The sequence below is a fragment of the Thalassophryne amazonica genome, chromosome 14, assembly GCF_902500255.1.
Source record: "Thalassophryne amazonica chromosome 14, fThaAma1.1, whole genome shotgun sequence".
Classification (NCBI taxonomy): Eukaryota; Metazoa; Chordata; class Actinopteri; order Batrachoidiformes; family Batrachoididae; genus Thalassophryne; species Thalassophryne amazonica.
In genome coordinates, this window is record NC_047116.1 from 75,982,086 (window position 1) to 76,008,512 (window position 26,427).

A 26,427-nucleotide genomic window follows, 5' to 3' on the forward strand; every position below is an offset into this window, starting at 1 on the left:
GAAGAGCTTCAGTCAGGTTTTAGAATTCATCATAGTACAGAAACAGCATTAGTGAAGGTTACAAATGATCTTCTTATGGCCTCAGACAGTGGACTCATCTCTGTGCTTATTCTGTTAGACCTCAGTGCTGCTTTTGATACTGTTGACCATAAAATTTTATTACAGAGATTAGAGCATGCCATAGGTATTAAAGGCACTGCGCTGCGGTGGTTTGAATCATATTTATCTAATAGATTACAATTTGTTCATGTAAATGGGGAGTCTTCTTCACAGACTGTTAATTATGGAGTTCCACAAGGTTCTGTGCTAGAACCAATTTTATTCACTTTATACATGCTTCCCTTAGGCAGTATTATTAGAAAGCATTGCTTAAATTTTCATTGTTACACAGATGATACCCAGCTTTATCTATCCATGAAGCCAGAGGACACACACCAATTAGTTAAACTGCAGGAATGTCTTACAGACATAAACCAATCAATCAATCAAGCAAAGCAAAGGCTGGCTTGGACGGTCTGCTGCTCATGTCTCGGTGCCAGACACCACAGCGCACCTTCAGAGGTGTTCAAAGGCTGTAACACTGTACCTGCCTGAATTTACACAGAACAAAGCACCCAAAGAAAAACTCTGAACAATGTAAAGGCACGATGCGTTACATTTTCAACAGGACTGTGAACAGATTCAAATAAATTAACAATTTAATCACACAATTAAAAAAATACGCAAAGTACATATTAAACAGCATTTTTTAACATATAACTTCAAATAATAAGCCAAGTTCCTCGAGAATTAAGCTGCTGTGTTCTTGAGCGTAGTTCCTCAAGAACAGATGAAACTGAATACTGAAAACTTTGATACAAAGCCATGTGAACCATCGGAAATTGCAGCAAAAATAGTGTAGATCTGAAGAACCTGCTTGCCAACTAATCATTGAAAAAGCTGACTGTCACCATCAAAACAACTGTAGTCATTGTGGTCTCTATTGCTTCACTCTTTGTGTTTATCATAAGCCTACTCGTCATTTGTGTTTTTATTGTTGTGGTCTTGTCATTACCCTGTATGTCAGTGAGGCAACGATAGCAGTGTATTGTTTTCATTGTGTGTGTGTGTGTGTGTGTGTGTGTGTGTGTGTGTGTGTGTGTGTGTGTGTGTGTGTGTGTGTGTGTGTGTGTGTGTGTGTGTGTGTGTGTGTGTGTGTGTGTGTGTGTGTGTGTGTGTGTGAGACTGTGGGCAGGATAACTCAAAAACAGGCAGATTTCCTTCAGATTTGGTGTGACTATTACTTGTATAGCTATCTAGAAGTGATTAGATGTTGTAGTAGTTTTGTCAACAATCAAGGAACACATTTTCTGAAAAACACTTTTTATTTTGTGTATCTGAACAATCACGAAGCCTAAATCAATTAAACATGTTGGTAATATTACTTTGATAGATATCTAGTGGTGATTAGATTTCAGTGTAGTTTGGCCAAAGGTTAATATCAAAGAAGACATGGTCTGAAAAACACTTTTATTTTGTATGTCTCAGCAACCAAGAAGTTTAGATGGATGATTGAAAGCATACATTGATCAGCAAAATATTTGTGAGTGATAGGTAGGAATAACGATATAATGTCATCACACAGATGTCATATGATGAACTCACACATAGTCAAAAACACTATAACTGTTGTATGTTGGGGGGTTTGGCTGGGCATTGTTTTGCTGTTTTTGTGTTTATTTTCCTCCCAGGTGGTTTGGGGCTGATCTCTGGGGAGAGTGTGCTGCAGAAGAGTCTCTCACCTCTGTTACGGTGATCTGCTGCACCTGTTGCACTCACGTGCGGCTCTCTATCAGGACGGTTTACGTCACCTGTGGCATTCACGTGCAGATCTAAGGACTCTCAGCTGGTGCCAATGAAGAAATGAAGAGCTGCATTTAAGTCAGCAGTGATCAGGGCTGAATTGCCGGAGAATACAACCATGTGACGATCGTTTGGGGACGCTGAGGGCCGCTCCAGATTCTGACATTGCGCCTGTGAAGGAGGACGAGGGTGAGAGGCAAACACGGTCAGCACACGTCAGAGGTGATTATTCTGCAAGGCTTATCTGTAATTGTAATTTGGCGTTTTTGCGCAGCTATAATTAAATATTGGTGAAAATTGTCTGGTTTGCTCCTCACGGCAGTGGCGCGCGGATTGATTATCCTCCACTAGCTGTGAGCAGCAGCCCTTTTGAACTAAATCCGAAAGCAGACCTGAACGTGTAGCTGATAAGTATGCCTCTAAATAATATTTCGTGGTAACAGTGTTGAATAACCTCACCTCTGTTCCTCCTTCACAGAGTACAGTCCTGGGAAAAGCCACCTGGGGGGGTGTCGGCGGAATTCCTGAGTCCAAAACGTTCGGGCTCCGATCTATTGAGACGCTGAGAAAGCGCGCCGCCTCTTCATCTCACCAGTTTTGTTTAGTATTTCATGTACAGCACTAGGGGAAAAAAATAAATAAAACTTGTTTCTTTTGGAACTGCTTCTGGTTATTTGACGCTGGGTTCAGTCAGACGCTGGATCGCTCCTCAATCCGCGTCCAAACCATAACAATAACAGACAAATATACAGTGGGGAAAATACGTATTTGACCCCCTAGAAAAACAATCAATCAATCAATTTTTTTATATAGCGCCAAATCACAACAAACAGTTGCCCCAAGGCGCTTTATATTGTAAGGCAAGGCCATACAATAATTATGTAAAACCCCAACGGTCAAAACGACCCCCTGTGAGCAAGCACTTGGCTACAGTGGGAAGGAAAAACTCCCTTTTAACAGGAAGAAACCTCCAGCAGAGACATGGATGACCTCTAATTTCCTGCTTTTAAATTCAGATAAAACTGAAGTTATTGTACTTGGCCCCACAAATCTTAGAAACATGGTGTCTAACCAGATCCTTACTCTGGATGGCATTACCCTGACCTCTAGTAATACTGTGAGAAATCTTGGAGTCATTTTTGATCAGGAGATGTCCTTCAATGCGCATATTAAGCAAATATGTAGGACTGCTTTTTTGCATTTGCGCAATATCTCTAAAATTAGAAAGGTCTTGTCTCAGAGTGATGCTGAAAAACTAATTCATGCATTTATTTCCTCTAGGCTGGACTATTGTAATTCATTATTATCATGTTGTCCTAAAAGTTCCCTGAAAAGCCTTCAGTTAATTCAAAATGCTGCAGCTAGAGTACTGACAGGGACTAGAAGGAGAGAGCATATTTCACCCATATTGGCCTCTCTTCATTGGCTTCCTGTTAATTCTAGAATAGAATTTAAAATTCTTCTTCTTACTTATAAGGTTTTGAATAATCAGGTCCCATCTTATCTTAGGGACCTCATAGTACCATATCACCCCAATAGAGCACTTCGCTCTCAGACTGCAGGCTTACTTGTAGTTCCTAGGGTTTGTAAGAGTAGAATGGGAGGCAGAGCCTTCAGCTTTTAGGCTCCTCTCCTGTGGAACCAGCTCCCAATTTGGATCAGGGAGACAGACACCCTCTCTACTTTTAAGATTAGGCTTAAAAGTTTCTTTTTTGCTAAAACTTATAGTTAGGGCTGGATCAGGTGAACCTGAACCATCCCTTAGTTATGCTGCTATAGACTTAGACTGCTGGGGGGTTCCCATGATGCACTGAGTGTTTCTTTCTCTTTTTGCTCTGTATGCGCCACTCTGCATTTAATCATTAGTGATTGATCTCTGCTCTCTTCCACAGTATGTCTTTTTCCAGATTCTCTCCCCTCAGCCCCAACCAGTCCCAGCAGAAGACTGCCCCTCCCTTAGCCTGGTTCTGCTGGAGGTTTCTTCCTGTTAAAAGGGAGTTTTTCCTTCCCATTGTCGCCAAGTGCTTGCTCACAGGGGGTCGTTTTGACCATTGGGGTTTTTCTGTAATTATTGTATGGCTTTTGCCTTACAATATAAAGCGCCTTGGGGCGACTGTTTGTTGTGATTTGGCGCTATATGAATAAAATTGATTTGATTTGATTTAGATCGAGAGAATTGCCTTTTGGGTCAGCTCCCTTTTCATCACAACAGTACAGCAGAGTGAATGCCGCTCCTGCTGCATTGATTCTCCGGCCAATCTCACTCTCCATTGTCCCCTCACTCGTGAACAAGACCCCGAAGTACTTGAACTCCTTCACTTGGGGCAAGACCCCATTCCCTACCCAGAGGAGGCAAACCATAATTTTCCTGTTAAGAGCCATGGCCTCAGATTTCTAGGTGCTGATCCTCATCCCAGCCACTTTACACAGTTAGAAAATATATATTGACCTATTTTCCTTTTTGAAATTGTTTAGACGTGGTGCACTGTAATTTTGATGTCTACAGATCTGAGTACAATCATATGGTTGAATTATTGCCTTTTGAAGAGACATTCAAAGTGAATGTAGCGAAAAAAGATTGTTGTTACCTGGTTACATTCTTCTTGCTTCGATAAATATTATTTCTAGTTCTGGCTTGATTTGTACTGATAGATCTTAATGCAGTGATGCATACTGTCAGATACAGCTAAGTAACCATCAGGGAGCAGAGTCAGACCACGAGGGCTGCTCAGCCCCTGGGTAATTACTGGATAGCCCATTCCCTGTGCTGGATATAACAAGATACTGTGCTGCTCTCCCCAGTCTGCAACCAGAATATTTTCATCTTTATCTATACAGATGCCCCAGGGGCAGGACAGGACTGGTCCCATACCTGCACATACACCCAGGACCCTCACTGTGTTCCAGCCCGGCTCCAAAACCTTGATGCAAGGTACGCGTCCTGTTTCACTGCCCCTTTCTGACACAGCAACTGTGCCAGACCTCAAACAAGTTGCCACCAAATAAGGGCGATGGAATCCTGTCACCACTGTGCGCTCAACACGGGAACCTGTTTTTGGGTCAAGTTTTAGGGCAATGAGGGATCCTTTACGGATATCAGCAACCAAGAACTCATCCTGCTTGGTGACGGTCACACCCCTAGGAGCTTCAAATTCATCTTTTGCAGAAGCCAACCCTGATCCTCCAAAGGTCTGGAGCAGGCGACCATGCCGACTGAACACAAGTAAGGCACGCTCTGCTGCACAGCTGAGTGCAATCAGGCCCTTGGCATTGACAGCTATATCAAAGTAGTTGCGGCATCGTCTGGTGGAGTTGTCAGAAGCTGGTGAGGTCACTTGCTGGAGGACATTTCCCCGAGAATCAGTCACCTAAGTTATTAAAAATACAAGTAAGTTCGTAGAAAAGTTCAAGTCACTAATAATACGCTGATCAGCAATAACATTGTGACCACCTGCCTAATATTTTGTTGGTCCAGCTTTTGCTATCATGGGCATCCAAGGGTTCACAGGGACAAATTCACAGGTTTTCCTTCCTTTCATGACTTTTGGTCAGTACTGATCACTACAGACTAGGAACATCCCACAAGGGCTACAGTCGTGGAGATACTCTGGCTCAGTCATCTAGTCATCACGATGTGGCCCATGTCAAAGTAACTCAAATATTTGTGCATCCCCCATTTTTTCTGCTTCCGAAACATGAACTTCGCGGACAAAATGTTAACTTGCTGCATGATACATACTATATCTCATTCGCTAAGAGGTGCCAGTATAAGGAGGCAATCAGTGTTATTGACGTCCAGTGATGCCGGTAACGCGTTAATCTGACCACTTTTTTTAGTAACGAGTGATCTAACGCGTTAATCTTTCCAAATCAGTAATCAGATTAAAATTACTTCTCCAAGTCACTGTGTGGTACTATTATTTTTGCATTGTGGGTCGATAGCAGCATTAACTTGGTCTGTGGGCAGGGGGTCGGGTTCGACTGAACTGCCCACTTTAAGCGAGCTGTGAGCTTTTCATCTGCGTTTTTCTGCAACAGCTACGACTCGTCCTCACCAGCACACCTGCACTGAGCTTTACAAAGACATTTTTATGCTTTTTTCTCCGAGCCGCTCCGTATCTGCTGCTAAAAACAGCTGATCCTCCACGACACGTCAACAACTAACACTATTTTCCACACAAATGCACCTAAACTCTCTTTCTGAGGACCACATGATGTAAATCTGGTCATGTTTTCTGCATAAATAAATGTTATCCATTCTTTGTGCTCAAACGCCAAAGCAGGGGCGAATCCAGATGGAATGGGGGCGTGGGGCAGGGATGTGCCCCCCTCACAACACCCCTAGATTAAAGGTCCAGTTTTGAAGCCTTTTTTTACTACAATTACTAATACTACTTAAAATAATAATAATTTCGACAAGTAAAATGTTTAGAGAGAATTTAAATGTTAGAAAAATGTTAGAATGAATTTAATAGTTACATTTATAAACAATGTAGGTTAGAAATTGCAAGTTTTACTGTTACAGTGCTGTCAACAGTTAAATATGAGGTCAAGAAAGAGGTCTTTATTTTACTTTTTATAAAACAAGTATTTATTTTCATTGAAGCCGAGAAAGGGTGACTATAAAGTGAGTTTTGGCAAAACAAGTATTGTCATGTTGAGGTGGCAGAGGGTTGTTGTCGGCAGCTGGGGAAAGTAACTAAAAAGTAACTAGTAATCTAACTTAGTTACTTTTCCAATTGAGTAATCAGTAAAGTAACTAAGTTACTTTTTCAAGGAGTAATCAGTAATCAGTAATTGGATTACTTTTTCAAAGTAACTGTGGCAACACTGTTGACGTCATCTCTCTTTGGCCACAATGTTATGGACGATCGGTGTATGTATCAGAAAGAAATCAGAAAACACACACACACATACCTGAACACGAGCATTGCCACAATCCACTATAAAAAGGTGGCCTGGTGGTGTCGAGTAGATACCGCTTGGGAGGGTAAGGTCGGCACGTCCTGACCCTTGCTTCCCAAACTGCCTTATCAAATGAACTGCTCTTGAGGAGAACACTGTTAATGATGAGGCTGCATCCTCATCCTCCAATTCTGCCAAGGTCGGATCTCCTCTGCCTCTGTTTGTCTGCTGATTGGAATTATCTGTAAAATGGATAAGTATTTAGCCACCGTGTGTGTGTGTGTGTGTGTGTGTGTGTGTGTGTGTGTGTGTGTGTGTGTGTGTGTGTGTGTGTGTGTGTGTGTGTGTGTGTGTGTGTTGCAAATTATTGCTACCTCTATAGCAGGGCAGATATCTGAAATGATTGTGTGTCTTATGGTAGAAACAACAAATTTTGCACATTGTTTGATATATATAATTTTAAAATGTAAATCTCATGCCAACCTCATGCAAATCTCATGATGTTGGTTTCAAGCAAATGAAACCAACATCAATTGGTTACATTTTTTTTTAAATCGGTGTATTTATGATGGCGGCATGGTGGCTTAGTGACTAGCACTGTTGCCTCACAGCAAAAAAGGTCATAGGATCAATTCTCACCTGGGGCCTTTCTGTATGGAATTTGCATTTTCTCCCTGTGTTTGTGTGGGTTCCCTCCGAGTGCTCCGGCTTCTCCCCACATCCAAAGGCAAGCAGGTTACATAAACTGGAAACTTTAAATTGTCCGTGTAAGTATGTGGTAGAGGTGGGCGATACCAGGAATTTTGGTATTGATCTGATACCAAGTAAATACAGGCCCAGTATCGCCAATATCAATACTGATACCAATACTTTTTCATATTTAAGTTGCATAGATCCAAAAGACCTAGGATAGAATTTCGCGAAACATTGTACATGACAACAAAATACTTTATTATCACAATCAACATTTTTGTTTAAAAAAAATATCACTCAACACAACTTAAAATCTCCTGAGGTAGAGGGCTGACTCAAGGAGAGCCCTGAGTGGGCGGGCCAGGCTGAGCCTACCTGCATGCCTGTTGGCTGGCGCCGCTGAACCACGTGATGGCGCAACAACAAAAGACCAGAGGGGGGAGGGTGCGCTGTTCTGTGTTGTGTGACAAAGCGCTGCGCTGCTCTTACAGACACAGTAGACTTTGATGAATCTGCGTGCGCAGCAGTCAGTACGTGCGGGAAAGTAAAAAAGCTTGAGTATCAATCTTTTTACAAGACAATCATTCAGTATCAATACCAGCGTTGGTATTGATATTATCGATATTAGGATCGATCCGCCCACCTCTAGTGTGTGGCTCTGCGACAGACTGATGTCCTGTCCATGGTGAATGCTGCCTCACGCATTCTAAGCCTTTGACTGCTGGGATAGGCTCCAGTCCCCCAGACCCTTAATTCTCGTAAGCAGGTATAGAAACTGGGTGGATGGATGTATTTGTGATTGGAACGGATTCACTGTGTTAGACAGACAACAACAATTAATTTGTGGCTGTAATAAAGTATTGTAATAAACACAGAGCATTTTGAAGGTATTGTGGAACAGCATGGTGACCATATTGGATTTAACTATTTAGTATCCTCAGAGGGAAAAATCTGTGCAAAATTTTGTGCATTTACAAGAAAACATAATTTTAGTGATATTTTACAAATAACTGCCGATGCTATGATTTGTAGGAAGGTATCACACTGCTTCAGCAACCCTTGACCTGGTAATATTTTGTAAGTTAGAGTTTATGCACACTTGCATGCTCACCTATACATGTCCCTTCAATGATTAATGGGTAAGGCCTGCGTGTCAAGTCCACCTCAGACTTGGAGAGATGACAGCTGTAATTCACAGGGCATCTGTTCATGCTGTAGTCATGAGATGAGCCTATAATGAAAGTGTAGCTGGAATCAAGGCTGTCTGTTGGAGATGGTGCTCGGCCAGAGTCACCAAGGGTCCCAAGAGAGTGTTCATCAGAGGACTGGCTGAGGCAAGAGTGAGGTCGGACCCCAGAAGTAAGGTCTAGGCAGCTTTTGCTTGTCAAGGGTTCTCTGTGAGATATTCTTGGAGCTACTAAAGTGTTATAGCTGTTCTTCAAATGTCTTCCATTGTAATCATGGTTCACTTTTCCTCTGCCTCCACGCTGGAGGTCTAAACTGAAGTAGTGCCTTAGCTTTACAGGCTCTTGATTGTTTTTCCGCACCTCAGATGGAAAGCACTTCTGGCCAGAGACTGCAGGAAGGGGTTTCCTCTGATTACTGGGGGAGTAGTGTTTGAAATTATTGTTCATCTGACATGCCTGATTCTTGCTTTCAGTATCCTTGTTTGTATGTGCTGCAGAGACACCCTGAAACATATCCTCTCCTTGTAGGTCAATGCATGCAGATTCCAGTTCATCATCTTGGGAGGATTTCCAGTGAGACTGCTCAAACTTGGAAAGGCAGCAACCCATCGTCGGTAATGTGAGCTTTGGTCCCTCTTGTGATTGCAGTTCATTCTCTGCTGAGAGGCTCATCTTTCTGACCACCCTACCTGTCGGTGAGGTCCATCCCTGTTGTTCAGTATCTGTCTGTTCTCCAGCACCTTGACAACTCGTGTCCCCATATTGGATTTCCTGTGAATGGAGAGGACACATTTGGTCTTGCAGCCCACATCCTCCAACATGCAGGCTAAGGCTTTGTTCTTGCACACACATATCTCCAAATGTGACAGCATTGGGCTGAGAGCTGGGCTTGAAGTTCACTTTATTTAAAGAAAAAGAGATTTCCCAGGGCTGGAGGAGTTCTGCAACTTCCTTCAGAAGCAGGTTCTGTTTGGGTCCAATTTGGTCCAAACCTGACTGTTTAACCACCTCTTGAATCTGTTGCTGAAGCTGGGCAACTTTTCGGTACTTTTGGATCAACAGGGACTGGCTCACTCTCATTGCTGCCATGTTCTCTCGCTGTATCTGTTCCAGTTGCTGCTGGGTGTCTCTATGATCCTGCTCTACTCTTTCTATGAGGCGTCGCTCTTCTCTACGTGCTCCTAATATGGCCCGTTCCACTCCCCTCATCACAGACTGTGTCTCAGTTGAAAGAGTCTTTTGGAGACGACGCAGCTCTTCCTCTGCCTGGACAAGGTTGGAGCAGGCCTTTGTAGCCCAACATGGTAGAGACTGAGGCAGAACAGGAGGGACAGGACTGTCTGACTCAGTAATAACACAGGCATTGTTGGCTGGGATAGGAGAGGGGGTATTGCTACTCAGAGGACTTCCCAAAAACATTGTGGTGTATAGATTTATCGATGTATGACCCTTCTTGGGTTTTGTAGTGTTTATTTTGATTTCCTGCAGACAATGAAACAATAAAGAAAAGATAAAGCATCCAGCATGACTCAGGAATTAAATACAGTCTTCTTTGAAAGTAACACAAGAATAAGACCATTTAGTTTTGCTGTAAATTGAAGATGGCTTTGATATTGAAAGGTGAATATGAGAAGACAATGTCAGCATTCATTTCTCCGAATTTATGTCTAGCTGTGTGAACCAACATAGAAGATAATGCCTTTTATGACAATCCACGCAATTTTGGGGCAAGCTAAAAAACTGATCGAGGTAAATGGAAAGAAAGCTTCCTTCTGCATGTGTAAAAAGTACAACATTCTGGTGGAGTAAGTCCTTTATAGGCCCTGAGGCCCATTGGTGCCCGTGTATATCTCCAGAAGCCAGCTTACTTCTTCAGTACAACATGAAGATTAGATTAGATTAAATAGAACTTTATTGATCACTTGGGAGGACTCCCTCAGGGAAATTGAGGTTCCAGCAACATTGTATATTAGCACACAGGGTAAGAACCACACAGAGCATCAAAAGTGAAAAAAGAAAAACAGTTTGCAATACAAATGCACAATATAAATACCAGACATACTGGTTTACGAGCTACTACTGTTCCTCTCATTCCCGACCGCGGTCTTCCTGTTACTCCTCCTCCCTGACTGGGGAGTTGTACATTCTGATGGCCTGAGGAACAAAGGAGTTTTTCAGTCTGTTGGTCCTGCACTTGGGAAGGAGCAGAATGTGGCTGAAGAGGCTCCTCTGGTTGCTGATGACGGTGTGCAGAGGGTGACTGGCATCGTCCATAATGTCCAGCAGTTTCTCCAGTGTTCTCTGCCACCGTCACCAAAGAGTCCAGTTTCATGCCAACCACAGAGCCAGCCTGCCTGATCAGTTTGTCCAGCCTGGATGTGTCCTTCTTGGATGTTCTGCCAGCCCAGCACATTGTAGTGTAAAAGAGGACGCTGGCTACTACGGACTGGTAGAACATCCACAGGAGTTTCCTGCAGATGTCAAACGACTGCAACCTCTTCAGAAAGTACAGCCTGCTCTGTCCCTTCTTGTACAGATAGTTGGTGTGGGTTGTCAAGTCCAGTTTGCTGTCCAGCCACAGCCCGAGGTATTTGTAGGAATCCACAGCCTCCACCTCAGCTCCCTCAATCCAGACTTGGTCTGGACTTCCCAAAGTCAATGACCAGCTCCTTTGTCTTCGAGATGTTGAGCTGTAGGTGGTTTGTGTGGCACCAGGCAGTAAAGGCCATCACTAGGCTCCTATACTCCTCCTCTCTGTCAACGACAAAGTGGCAAGGGGAAGGACAATATGGCAAGGGCAAGGGAGAGAATTGGGATTTGGCCTAAGTGTCTTTTCCAGTTTCACAGGCAGGTAGCATGAGACACCATGCTATCTCAATAGCCTCAACTTTATCTAAATTCTGGGTCTGTTAGTGAAGCTTAGGGCTAGCAGTCAGGGATCGCCTTATTTTTTATCTCTGCTTTCCTGTTGATTTAATGTTGATGAATTATACCTTAGGTGTGTTTTTTCTGACCGACTGATTCTGCTCTTTTTATTCTCTGTCTGAGGTGTGGAGAGAAATGCGTCGGAGTGGTGTCTGTAGACAATGGGATGCTAGACTGACCGCGAGATGCCATGCCTGAAGCTGATGCAGCAGATGCATTAAATTCCTGTTTTCTCTTTCTTCAGCTCTATAAAACTTTGAAAAAACCTTGTAACTGTTAGAATGGTCTAAGCAGTGGGTCACTCCTCTGAGCCTGGTCTGCCTGAGGTTTCTTCCTCAATATCATCAGAGGGAGTTTTTACCACTGTCACCTGTGCGCTTGCTCTATAGGTTGGTAAGGTTAGACCTTACTTGTGTGAAGTGACTTGAGGCAGCTTTGCTGTGATTTCTCATCACTCTCATCTTCAACCGCTTTTCCAGGTTCGGGTCGCGGGGAGAAACAGCTCCAGCAGGGGACCCCAGACTTCCCTTTCCCATGCCATATTGACCACCTCTGACTGGGGGATCCCAAGGCGTTCCCATGCCAGTGTGGAGATATAATCTCTCCACCTAGTCCTGGGTCTTCCCCGGGGCCTCCTACCAGATGGACGTGTCTGGAACACCTCCTTAGGGAGGCGCCCAGGAGGCATCCTTACCAGATGCCCAAACCACCGCAGCTGGTTCCTTTCAATGCGAAGGAGCAGCGACTCTACTCCAAGCTCCCCACAGATGACCAATCTTCTCACCCAATCTCTAAGGGAGACACCAGCCACCCTCCTGAGGAAGCCCATTTCTGGTGCTTGTACCCGCAGTCTAGTTCTTTCGGTCATGACCCAACCCTCATGAACACAGGTGAGAGTAGGAACGAAGATTGACCAGTAGATCAAGAGCTTTGCCTTTTGGCTCAGCTCCCTTTTCGTCACAAGAGTACGGTAGAGTGAATGCAATATCGCCCCTGCTGCACCGATTCTCCAGCCAATCTCATGCTCCATCGTCCCCTCACATGTGAACAAGACCCCAAGGTACTTGAACTCCTTCACTTGGGGAAAGACCGGATTCCCTACCCGGAGTAGGCAATACATCGGTTTTCTGCTGAAAACCATGGACTCAGATTTTGAGGTGCTGATCCTCATCCCAGCCGCTTCACACTTGGCTGTGAACTGATCCAGTGAGTGTTGGAGGTCACCAGGTTTGCTATGATTTGGTGCTATATAAATGTAAATTACCAGGATTTGAATCCAGGTCTAGTTATTGACACGCCAGTTCCTTATCCCCTGATCAACCCACGCTACAATGGTATGGTGCTATGGTGAAATTCTGAACAAGTCTATAGTACACATGAAACATCCTTATAAGCTCCCCCCCATGACCCTTAATTGGAATAAGCGGTTGAACATGAGTAAGTAAGTGAAACATCTCTGGAGATATAATCATTAAGACACCATTTGCATTAAAAATATCTTTCAATAATGATAATAATTTTCATTTACAATGCACCTTTCATTAATAAAAATCTCAAGGTGGTACAGGAAGAATAAATAAACAAATAAAACCAAGGATAAACAGTTTAAAAAAAAGAGAAAATCTTAAAATAAAAACAGTCAGCAGAATAGAATAAATCCAAAATAAAATAATAAATGGAATAAAAAGACTAAGATGTAACCAGATTGAAATTATTGAGACCTGTGATAGGCCTGTCTAAACAGGTATATCTTTAAAAGCTTCAGCAGTTTGTGGAGCCCTCAGATGATCAGGGAGGGAGTTCCAAACATGAGAAGCAGCTGAACAGAAGCCCCTGTCTCCCATGGTGTGAAGTTTGGTGCGAGGGGGACAGAGGAGAGTGTTACATGAATGGACGGAATGGGAGGATGTGTGAAGAGTAAAGAGGGCTTTAAGGTAATAACCAGCAAAAATCTATTTAAGCATAAAAATTGAAAAAGAAAAAATAATATAGCACCTTCAACTGCACCACAGACTAAAACAGTTAAATGTGGTCTATTAAACATTAGGTCTCTCTCTTCTAAGTCCCTGTTAGTAAATGATATAATAATTGATCAACATATTGATTTATTCTGCCTTACAGAAACCTGGTTACAGCAGGATGAATATGTTAGTTTAAATGAGTCAACACCCCCGAGTCACACTAACTGTCATGATGCTCGTAGCACGGGCCGAGGCGGAGGATTAGCAGCAATCTTCCATTCCAGCTTATTAATTAATCAAAAACCCAGACAGAGCTTTAATTCATTTGAAAGCTTGACTCTTAGTCTTGTCCATCCAAATTGGAAGTCCCAAAAACCAGTTTTATTTGTTATCTATCGTCCACCTGGTCGTTACTGTGGGTTTCTCTGTGAATTTTCAGACCTTTTGTCTGACTTAGTGCTTAGCTCAGATAAGATAATTATAGTGGGCGATTTTAACATCCACACAGATGCTGAGAATGACAGCCTCAACACTGCATTTAATCTATTATTAGACTCAGCTGGCTTTGCTCAAAATGTAAATGAGTCCACCCACCACTTTAATCATATCTTAGATCTTGTTCTGACTTATGGTATGGAAATTGAAGACTTAACAGTATTCCCTGAAAACTCCCTTCTGTCTGATCATTTCTTAATAACATTTACATTTACTCTGATGGACTACCCAGCAGTGGGGAATAAGTTTCATTACACTAGAAGTCTTTCAGAAAGCGCTGTAACTAGATTTAAGGATATGATTCCTTCTTTATGTTCTCTAATGCCATATACCAACACAGTGCAGAGTAGCTACCTAAACTCTGTAAGTGAGATAGAGTATCTCGTCAATAGTTTTACATCCTCATTGAAGACAACTCTGGATGCTGTAGCTCCTCTGAAAAAGAGAGCTGTAAATCGGAAGTGCCTTACTCCGTGGTATAACTCACAAACTCGCAGCTTAAAGCCGATAACCCGTAAATTGGAGAGGAAATGGTGTCTCACTAATTTAGAAGATCTTCACTTAGCCTTGAAAAAGAGTCTGTTGCTCTATAAAAAAGCCCTCCGTAAAGCTAGGACATCTTACTACTGATCACTAATTGAAGAAAATAACAACCCCAGGTTTTTTTCAGCACTGTAGCCAGGCTGACAAAGAGTCAGAGCTCTATTGAGCCGAGTATTCCTTTAACTTTAACTAGTAATGACTTCATGACTTTCTTTGCTAATAAAATTTTAACTATTATAGAAAAAATTACTCATAACCATCCCAAAGACGTATCGTTATCTTTGGCTGCTTTCAGTGATTTTCTGTCTGAGTTATTTTCATTAGTTACTTCATCCAAACCATCAACATGTCTATTAGACCCCATTCCTACCAGGCTGCTCAAGGAAGCCCTACCATTATTTAATGCTTCGATCTTAAATATGATCAATCTATCTTTATTAGTTGGCTATGTACCACAGGCTTTTAAGGTGGCAGTAATTAAACCATTACTTAAAAAGCCATCACTTGACCCAGCTATCTTAGCTAATTATAGGCCAATCTCCAACCTTCCTTTTCTCTCAGAAATTCTTGAAAGGGTAGTTGTAAAACAGCTAACTGATCATCTGCAGAGGAATAGTCTATTTGAAGAGTTTCAGTCAGGTTTTAGAATTCATCATAGTACAGAAACAGCATTAGTGAAGGTTACAGAGATTACAGAGATTAGAGCATGCCATAGGTATTAAAGGCACTGCGCTGCGGTGGTTTGAATCATATTTATCTAATAGATTACAATTTGTTCATGTAAATGGGGAATCTTCTTCACAGACTAAGGTTAATTATGGAGTTCCACAAGGTTCTGTGCTAGGACCAATTTTATTCACTTTATACATGCTTCCCTTAGGCAGTATTATTAGACGGCATTGCTTAAATTTTCATTGTTACGCAGATGATACCCAGCTTTATCTATCCATGAAGCCAGAGGACACACACCAATTAGCTAAACTGCAGGATTGTCTTACAGACATAAAGACATGGATGACCTCTAATTTCCTGCTTTTAAACTCAGATAAAACTGAAGTTATTGTACTTGGCCCCACAAATCTTAGAAACATGGTGTCTAACCAGATCCTTACTCTGGATGGCATTACCCTGACCTCTAGTAATACTGTGAGAAATCTTGGAGTCATTTTTGATCAGGATATGTCATTCAAAGCGCATATTAAACAAATATATAGGACTGCTTTTTTGCATTTACACAATATCTCTAAAATTAGAAAGGTCTTGTCTCAGAGTGAAGCTGAAAAACTAATTCATGCATTTATTTCCTCTAGGCTGGACTATTGTAATTCATTATTATCAGGTTGTCCTAAAAGTTCACTGAAAAGCCTTCAGTTAATTCAAAATGCTGCAGCTAGAGTACTAACAGGGACTAGAAGGAGAGAGCATATCTCACCCATATTGGCCTCTCTTCATTGGCTTCCTGTTAATTCTAGAATAGAATTTAAAATTCTTCTTCTTACTTATAAGGTTTTGAATAATCAGGTCTCATCTTATCTTAGGGACCTCATAGTACCATATCACCCCAATAGAGCGCTTCGCTCTCAGACTGCAAGCTTACCTGTAGTTCCTAAGGTTTGTAAGAGTAGAATGGGAGGCAGAGCCTTCAGCTTTCAGGCTCCTCTCCTGTGGAACCAGCTCCCAATTCAGATCAGGGAGACAGACACCCTCTCTACTTTTAAGATTAGGCTTAAAACTTTCCTTTTTGCTAAAGCTTATAGTTAGGGCTGGATCAGGTGATCCTGAACCATCCCTTAGTTATGCTGCTATAGACTTAGACTGCTGGGGGGTTCCCATGATGCACTGAGTGTTTCTTTCTCTTTTTGCTCTGTATGCACCACTCTGCATTTAATCATTAGTGATTGATCTCTGCTCCCCTCCACAGCATGTCTTTTTCCCTGTTCTCTCCCTCAGCCCCAACCAGTCCCAGCAGAAGACTGCCCCTCCCTGAGCCTGGTTCTGCTGTTGGTTTCTTCCTGTTAAAAGGGAGTTTTTCCTTCCCACTGTCGCCAAGTGCTTGCTCACAGGGGGTCGTTTTGACCGTTGGGGTTTTTACGTAATTATTGTATGGCCTTGCCTTATAATAGAAAGCGCCTTCGGGCAACTGTTTGTTGTGATTTGGCGCTATATAAATAAAATTGATTGATTGATTGATTGATTGAAGGTATGTGGGGGCATTGCCATGGATGTATTGGTGGGTGATGAGAGGGATCTTAAAATGGATTCTGTAGGTGATGGGGAGCCAGTGAAGGTTATGGAGTATAGGTGTAATGTGTTTCTGTTTACGAACTCTCATCAAAATTAGCAAGCAAGAATTAGCAAGCAGTGTACATGCTACTGCATGCACAGTACGTGCACTGACTGTAGCCTTTAAATGTAAAATTCAGAATTTGTTATTAGGGAGATTTCTGAAGCATCCAGTAGGTGGCATTACTCAGCAGGTGGCCGTACAGCATGTGATGCCTTTCTTTTGATGCATATTTTGGAGCAGTGTTTGAAGCACAGATGTTGCAAAGGGTTTAAAAGGTTTATGCAGTACTGATGGAAGTTTTTGTTGCTAAACACATTCCTACATTCTTCTGCCATCATTTCAGTTTCACTTTACCTAATGGAACCAAACAACACATTTCCCCAAAGTAAATTAAATTTAGGATAAATATGATGAGCAATAATTGGGACACTTTAAGACAGATGCCTAATTTCCAGAAGTGGGGTTGGACTGGTTGTCTGCTTCAGTGGTTGCTATCCAGGTGGTTGCTATAATGCTGAAGAAATCATTTAACACTATGAATTATTCTCACCTTCTCACTGTGAGTCAACAATGTTAAGGGCCCCATCACACTGGAGCACAAATGGTGTACAAATCACACAAATTAGATAAACACAAATGAAGCTGCATTCGTACTGGACAGATATTTGTACAGCTGTGTACGAATGACGTATGAAGCCGGCTCGAATGATTCACGCTATTCGGAGTGCAGCAGCTCCCGAATCTAGGTGGACTACCAACAGTGCAAGAGTGGGCAAGCAGGCGGGGGAGGGTGCTGTTGTCTGCTCCTTAAGACCAACCCATGAACCGATTACATGTAAACCATGTGTGATTAGATTATGACAGATATTTGATCACTGACATGCACACCCACAGCCATTATTACCGGCAGAGGTGAAAGTAAGATCACATTCTTGCAGGAACTGTGCTACTCAAAAAAGCTCACATTAAAGATATTAAAGACTGCTCTTAACCCACCTGTGACATTGAGTAGAGACACTCGACAGGCAAAGACAATTATTATCAGCTTTAGGGCACAGGCAGGATTACAACGCCTTCCAGCTGAGTCACAATCATGAGCCAGGCAGACGTGTCAACATGTTCTGCACCGCAGAGTTTTCCAAGAAGTGGTGAAAAAAGGGAATATCAAGGAGGTGCACTCATTGCTGCAGAACATGACAAAGGTCAACTTCAACGTCAACTCCTTTGGCACTGCTTTTATGCAGCGCTTCTCCAGGAAAATTTCAAATAAAATAAATAAAACAAAACTGCTACGCTGGCCAGTTTTGTCAGTACTGAAGTTTTCCCCTTAAGTGTGTGTTAACTCAGATCATGTGCTCCACTCCAGCGGGAGCTGATCCGTGTGTATGTATGTGTGCATGAGTGTTTTTGTGTTTGGAGTCCAAGTAGAATGCAGATTCAACCTGACATCTTTTATTTTTTGTCTTTTATACTTATTTTATGTCACAGTCAAACATGGCACTTGATGCTCAGCATCCCATTGACAACCCGTTCAGCTGTGCACGGTGCAGCGCAGTTCTGACATTTACTGCGCAGCTCACCTGACTGGGCTGTTACATGTACATCAGGGGTGGGCATTGAGGGCCGAGACACTGCAGGTTTTCCATGTAACCAATCACCTCAGCAGGTGGGTTGCTGATGAGCTTCTGCTCTGAACATAAACACCTGGTTGTCAATGAAATCACCAGTGTCTCGGCCCTTTATGGCACATGATTGCCCACCCCTGATGTACATGGTCATTCTGCTGTTGGTTGGGTGACATAATGTATGTGAATTTTGATCATCATCTTAGCTGTAACATTTATTTAATGATACATACAGTTTACAAAAACAAATGAGTATGAAATTTCCCCTGGACCCCACACTTGTTGTAGGTGGCTCAGTAGGATGAGTTGGGCTACTACATAATATATAGACCTAGGTTTGATTCATGGTCAAGCTACCTAAATTGTGCATATCTAATTGTCCCAGTCCACTCAGTTGTAAATAGGCACCAGCCCTGGCTGGGTAATTAATCTGCAATAGACTGGTATCCCTTCTAGGGGTTGTCATAGACTTTCATCTGCTTCACATTGTGTTATCCAGAGATAACACATCACCAATGGACTTCAGAGCCTAAACAGGACTTACATCATCTTCCTCAGCTCTTGTGATGCCGGTGACATATGAGCCACATCAGACCAATTCATTCATTTGCTTCCGCTGCCTCTGCAACATGACCATTGTCTGCATGGCTCAGTGAGCAGCCACCTTTTAATCGAGTCAACGTGAAAGAAGTCTGCTGCTGAATCTGTCAAAGTAGGAACAACTAGCCCGGAAAGTGAAGAAAGTTAGATTTTCCACCTAAAATATCTATTAGCATTTCAAATGTCGGCAAACGGCCAGAAGCACTGAGAGTCAGGGCAAGAGTGGGAGAGAGTCCAAGTGTCAAAAAATGTTACTTCAGATCAATCCCTTTTGTTGTTTTATTCATAACGCAGAAAAAGAACTGCAGAGAAGCAGCATTAAAATGTGTCTGTCTTTTGTGTATATTATGAGAGGATCTGGGATCCATCAACAGAAAACAGCTGTTTCACAAAAATGAAACCATCATAAATCACAGTTTTACTCTTAGGGGATGCAGATCCATTGTCATAGTTCTACGGAGTGAAGACGTAGGACCACTCACTGTGCAGAGCACCATCATGAGACCAACATGGAGGAAGTACCCCAACACTTTCCATGTTCATATTTAACAGTACTCCTGTCTAGTAAGTGCCCAGACCCACTTTTGCTTTTCCTGCTGATTGTGCCAGTTTTAAAATGACTATGCAAAGCTGTGTGTTAAGATGAAATAAAAATTTATAACTACTGGAGTAAACAAACAAAAGCATCAGGTGTGAATCAGCCTCTTATACTGTATATGTGATACTCGATCCTCAGTGATCAAGAGTGGCCAAAAACTAACCTCTGGATCTCCTCAGGACAAGTCTAACTGTGAGTTGTGTGGCTCTGAGTTTTTTGTTTGTTTGTTTGTTTGTGTTTCAAATAAAGAAGACAATCAATTTGGCAGACAAGAAGGTATAGTTAAAGCCAGGATAAAAATAAAGCAAGAGCAGCACATGTGGAAACAACACTTGCTGTAACAGAAGACACTGTGCCAAATCAGTCTCTTTGTGTTCCACACCAGGACTCACATTACCAAACTACATTATAGATGAGGGGGTCCAGTTACTCATCGTATGAGTGCTTGTTCTTCTGATAACTAGATCAATAAGAAAAACTATTAGTCAATAAGTCAATGTCACTGATAAAGCACAAAAATATACAAAACATAATACCCATCAGAACATGGTGCTTTTCAAACTGTTGGAATATCCTGGTTAAACTTGTGGTCAAATGTCAACCCAAGATTCAAACAAGGAAAACTCAAAATTTTGGTAAAAAAAAAAACTAAATTTTGGTAAAAGCATAAAATGTAAAGCTGTTTTGTTGAATGTCAAAAGCTCACCATTAACTAATTCTTACCTGAAGCCAAGTTAGAGTGGTGCAATTACCTGATGCCTTGCTTGTCTTCACAGCATCTCCCTCCTCTCTTGTTTTGTACATCAGCCTATAAGCCCTCCCTCTGTCGCAGGGTTTTTTTTTCCCCGTTTGTTGGCTGTTGCTATGAGACTGTAAACTGACTACAGTTCGATCCCCATTCAAACTCTGATTGCATGCACATACAGTATTTGCTGTGATTGCAGTCATTATTTGCAATTAGGGACCCCCTATTTGCGTCTGACTGTGAAAACCAGACCCAATCCATTCAAAGTGCCATTTGGTACCACACTGTCTTTTTGTTCACAGTTGTCTCCCCAGTGTTCCAGCAAAATGTAACATTACAGCAAAATTACTGTCTTCTTAGCTGTTTCCTCAACACTAGGGTATGTGTGTGCTCCATCATACCCAGAGAAGGGCATTTCTTGACCCAAATGATGCAGCCAAAGTTCTCTTCCAATGCCAGTGGTGCACCTCATCTGAGTCTCTCCATTTGACACATAGTCTTTCAGGTGGAACCCAGTGGAGCCAAGCTGCTTGCTTTGTTACTAGGTCTCTTTGGAAACCTAGTAACAAAGACACCTATTCATCACCATACCTAGTGTCCAAATCTCATAACCATATACTAAGACAGAAAGCACTAGGACCATTTTGGATGTTGGTTCTCTTGCACAGATATCAACATCACCAAGCTCCTTTGTCCAGGGACCTTATGACTCCATAAGTTCTTACCAATGTGATTATAAGCAATTTCCACAGAATATTTTTTGTACCATGTCCTGTTTCCTGCATTCTCGAACTAAGCACCATCCCTCAGGCACTTTAATGTGCCATTGGGAGGAGATCTGCTCTGTGTTCAAAGCAACTGCTGACAATTTGTCTCACTGACCCAATTAACTGTCCCAAAGCATCATAATATAAACTAGCTAATATACACTAGCTAATATATACTACCTCAGACTTAACTATCCAATGTTAGCAGACAGGGTGGCTCTGTTAGACAGCCATGATCATAAGTTAGAGCAGCTTATTTCAGTGGAGTTAGATGTTACAGACACTCCAAGTGAGTTCAGCCTTGGGGTAACGAGTGCACCCATTAGCATTACCTTAGCTAGACTGGCGGACAACAGTTTTGACACTGTTTTCAGGCAGAAGAATGTAAAACCTGGTATCTAATTGTCTTGTTGACAGATCAGTAGTCTCCAACTCTGAACTGTTTTTTTTTTTTTTTGCCCATGCCCACACTCTTAATAACCCTGATGTCTTACAGGCCTCTTCATATTGAGTGCTCTTATCAGGTTGAGTGGACAGAGACGTCTGGACACAAATGCAGGACTCAAACTCACAGCTCTGTAGTTTAAGATCGTTTACTGGTTGGTAAAGCAGTGTCCAATACACAAAAAAGGAGTCCAAGAGCAGCAAATAAATCAGGTGATAAGACGTGGTTGAAAAAAACAGGCAGGTGATCAAAAACCACAACGTGGCAAGCAGGACTAGAAAAAGACATGAACAGAGCTGGAATCGAAGGCATAGAGCACAACGATCTGGCAGAGAACTAGTGCAACCAGTGAAGCTTACAACCCAAATTCCAATGAAGTTGGGACGTTGTGTAAAATGTAAATAAAAACAGAATACAATGATTTGCAAATCCTCTTCAACCTATATTCAATTGAATACACCACAAAGACAAGATATTTAATGTTCAAACTGATAAACTTTATTGTTTTTGTGCAAATATTTGCCCATTTTGAAATGGATCCCTGCAACACGTTTCAAAAAAGCTGGGACACTGGTATGTTTACCACTGTGTTACATCACGTTTCCTTCTAACAACACGCAATAAGTGTTTGGGAACTGAGGACACTCATGATTAGGTATAAAAGGAACATCCCCAAAAGTCTCAGCCGTTCACAAGCAAAGATGGGGCGAGCATCACCACTTTGTGAACTGCATGAAAAAATAGTCCAACAGTTTAATCAATCAATCAATCAATCAATCAATTTTATTTATATAGCGCCAAATCACAACAAACAGTTGCCCCAAGGTGCTTTATATTGTAAGGCAAGGCCATACAATAAACATTGTTTAAGAACAATGTTTCTCAATGTTTAGTTACAAGGAATTTAGGGATTCCATCATTTACAGTCCATAATATAATCAGAAAATTCAGAGACTCTGGAGAGCCTTCTACATGTAAGCGGCAAGGCCGAACACCAATATTGAATGCCCATGACCTTCGATGCCTCAGGTAGCACTGCATTAAAAACCGACATCATTGTGTAAAGGATCTTACAAGTGCAAGTTAAAACTCTACCATGCAAAGCAAAAGCTATACATCAACAACATCCAGAAACGCCGCCGCCTTCTCTGGGCCCGAGCTCATTTCAAATGGACAGACGCAAAGTGGAAAAGTGTGCTGTGGTCTGATGAGTCCACATTTCAAATTGTTTTTGGAAATCATGGACATCGTGTCCTCCGGACAAAAGAGGAAAAAGACCACCCAGATTGTTACCAGTGCAAAGTTCAAAAGCCAGCATCTGTGATGGTATGGGGGGGTGTTAGTGCCCATGACATGGGCAACTGACACATCTGTGATGGCACCATCAATGCTGAAAAGTACATCCAGGTTTTGGAGCAACACATGCTGCCATCCAAGCAACGTCTTTTTCAGGGACGTCCCTGCTTATTTCAGTAAGACTATGCCAAGTCACATTCTGCACGTGTTGCAACAGCGTGGCTTCGTAGTAAAAGAGTGCAGGTACTAGACTGGCCTGCCTGGAGTCCAGACCTGTTGCCTATTGAAAATGTGTGGTGCATTATGAAACGCAAAATATGACAACAGAGACCCCGGACTGTTGAACAACTGATGGCATACATCAAGCAAGAATGGAAAAGAATTCCACCTACAAAGCTTCAACAATTAGTGTCCTCAGTTCCCAAACACTTATTGAGTGTTGTTAGAAGGAAAGGTGATGTAACACAGTGGTAAACATACCACTGTCCCAGCTTTTTGGAAACGTGTTGCAGGCATCCATTTCAACATTCCAACTTCATTGGAATTGGGGTTGTATATACACCCTGGTGATGAGCTACAGATTGGAAACAGGCGTGTGGAAAGCTCCAGAACAGAGTATGGCCCAGACAGTGTGCACCGCCAACCACCAAGCACCAAGAGAGACAAGAGAGATTGCAAAAGACAAAGCCCAAGCAGGAAATACCCAGCAAGAGAAAATACACACAGAAAAACAAACCAAAACTAAACTAAGCAGAATAAAACAGAACACAACATGATACGAAAGTTCAGATAATGACAGTTCTGTACCTATCAGCGTACTCAAGCATCTAGCGGTTCACATTATAAAAACTTAGTGCCCATCAAAACTTTGAGTCATAACACAACGGGTCATATTGCACAAGCAGGCCTTCCAACACATCAAACATAAAATAAAAAATAAAATCTCAAAGCCCTTTAAATTCTGTAAACCTAAATCAGACATCTGATTCAGATTAAGACAAAATCAATTCCCAGATAAACCAAATCCAATCAGCCTTTCCATCTAAGCTTTATTTATATTAGGTCACTGATGTCTAAACCATCGCTGATAAATTATCTTATTTTTGAACATCATTATAATGTGACTGACTTACGTGAATCTTGGATAAAGCCAAATGTACAGCTGCCTCTAAATGAATTTGTCTACCAATATAGGGCAGCACAGTGGATTAGTGGTTAGCACTGTTGCCTCCCAGCAAGAAGATCATGGCTTCGATTCCCAGAAGAAGATGTGTGGAGGTTCCATGTTCTCCTCATGTTTGTGTGGATTTCCTCTGGGTGCTCCGGTTTTCTCCCACATTTAAAAAGACATGCAGGTTAGGTGAATTGGAAACTTTTTCATGTCTCCCTTGCAAAAGAGGTCTTGATCTCAGTGGGACTAACCTGGTTAAATAACGGTTAAATAAATACACATTTTCCAGTGAGACTAAACAACACAGAGGTGCTCCTTTAATCAAAAATCAAATCAAATCAATTTTATTTATATAGCGCCAAATCACAACAACAGTTGTCCCAAGGCGCTTTATATTGTAAGCCAAAAGCCATACAATAATTACAGAAAAACCCCAACGGTCAAACCGACCACCTATGAGCAAACACTTGGCGACAGTGGGAAGGAAAAACTCCCTTTTAACAGGAAGAAACCTCCAGCAGAACCAGGCTCAGGGAGGGGCAGTCTTCTGCTGGGACTGGTTGGGGCTGAGGGGAGAGAATCAGGAAAAAGACATGGTGCATACAGAGCAAAAAGAGAAAGAAACACTCAGTGCATCATGGGAACCCCCCAGCAGTCTAAGTCTATAGCAGCATAACTAAGGGATGGTTCAGGGTCACCTGATCCAGCCCTAACCATAAGCTTTAGCAAAAGGGAAAGTTTTAAGCCTAATCTTAAAAGTAGAGAGGGTGTCTGTCTCCCTGATCCAAATTGAGAGCTGGTTCCACAGGAGAGAAGCCTGAAAGCTGAAGGCTCTGCCTCCCATTCTACTCTTAAAAACCCTAGGAACTACAAGTAAGCCTACAGTCTGAGAGCGAAGCGCTCTATTGGGGTGATATGGTACTAATAGGTCCCTCAGATAAGATGGGACCTGATTATTCAAAACCTTATAAGTAAGAAGAATAATTTTAAATTCTATTCTAGAATTAACAGGAAGCCAATGAAGAGAGGCCAATATGGGTGAAATATGCTCTCTCCTTCTAGTCCCCGTCAGTACTCTAGCTGCAGCATTTTGAATTAACTGAAGGCTTTTCAGAGAACCTTTAGGACAGCCTGATAATAATGAATTACAGTAGTCCATCCTAGAGGAAATAATTGCATGAATTACTTTTTCAGCTTTACTCTGAGACAAGACCTTTCTAATTTTAGAGATATTGCGCAAATGTAAAAAAGCAGTCCTACATATTTGCTTAATATACGCATTGAAGGACATATCCTGATCAAAAATGACTCCAAGATTTCTCACAGTATTACTAGAGGTCAGGGTAATGCCATCCAGAGTAAGGATCTGGTTAGACACCATGTTTCTAAGATTTGTGGGGCCAAGTACAATAATTTCAGTTTTATCTGAATTTAAAAGCAGGAAATTAGAGGTCATCCATGTCTTTATGTCTGTAAGACATTCCTGCAGTTTAACTAATTGGTGTGTGTCCTCTGGCTTCATGGATAGATAAAGCTGGGTATCATCTGCGTAACAATGAAAATTTAAGCAATACCGTCTAATAATACTGCCTAAGGGAAGCATGTATAAAGTGAATAAAATTGGTCCTAGCACAGAACCTTGTGGAACTCCATAATTAACCTTAGTCTGTGAAGAAGACTCCCCATTTACGTGAACAAATTGTAATCTATTAGATAAATATGATTCAAACCACCGCAGCGCAGTGCCTTTAATACCTATGGCATGCTCTAATCTCTGTAATAAAATTTTATGGTCAACAGTATCAAAAGCAGCACTGAGGTCTAACAGGACAAGTACAGAGATGAGTCCACTGTCTGAGGCCATAAGAAGATCATTTGTAACCTTCACTAATGCTGTTTCTGTACTATGATGAATTCTAAAACCTGACTGAAACTCTAAACTCTAAATACCAGCATTACTGAAAGCAGTCGAACATAAAGATATGTCTTTGTGATGGTTATGAGTAATTTTTTCTGTAATAGTTAAAATTTTATTAGCAAAGAAAGTCATGAAGTCATTACTAGTTAAAGTTAAAGGAATACTTGGCTCAATAGAGCTCTGACTCTGGGGTTGTTCTTATTTTCTTCAATTAGTGATGAGTAGTAAGATGTCCTAGCTTTATGGAAGGCTTTTTTATAGAGCAACAGACTCTTTTTCCAGGCTAAGTGAAAATCTTCTAAATTAGTGAGATGCCATTTCCTCTCCAACTTACGGGTTATCTGCTTTAAGCTGCGAGTTTGTGTGTTATACCACGGAGTCAGGCACTTCTGATTTAAGGCGCTCTTTTTCAGAGGAGCTACAG

General features: G+C 41.9%; 1 protein-coding gene across 1 annotated transcript; it reads right to left on the minus strand.

Annotated features, from left to right (window-relative positions):
* Nucleotides 1-4,151: 4,151 nt before the first annotated feature.
* LOC117524441 lies at nt 4,152-20,451 on the minus strand. Its single transcript, XM_034186228.1, has 4 exons — nt 20,414-20,451; nt 8,552-10,109; nt 6,760-6,989; nt 4,152-5,210 (listed from the first exon to the last, which is right to left on the minus strand). The coding sequence occupies exons 2-4, from the start codon at nt 10,044-10,046 to the stop codon at nt 4,467-4,469; spliced, it is 2,469 nt and encodes an 822-aa protein (XP_034042119.1). The 5' UTR covers nt 10,047-10,109; nt 20,414-20,451; the 3' UTR covers nt 4,152-4,466.
* Nucleotides 20,452-26,427: the final 5,976 nt, after the last annotated feature.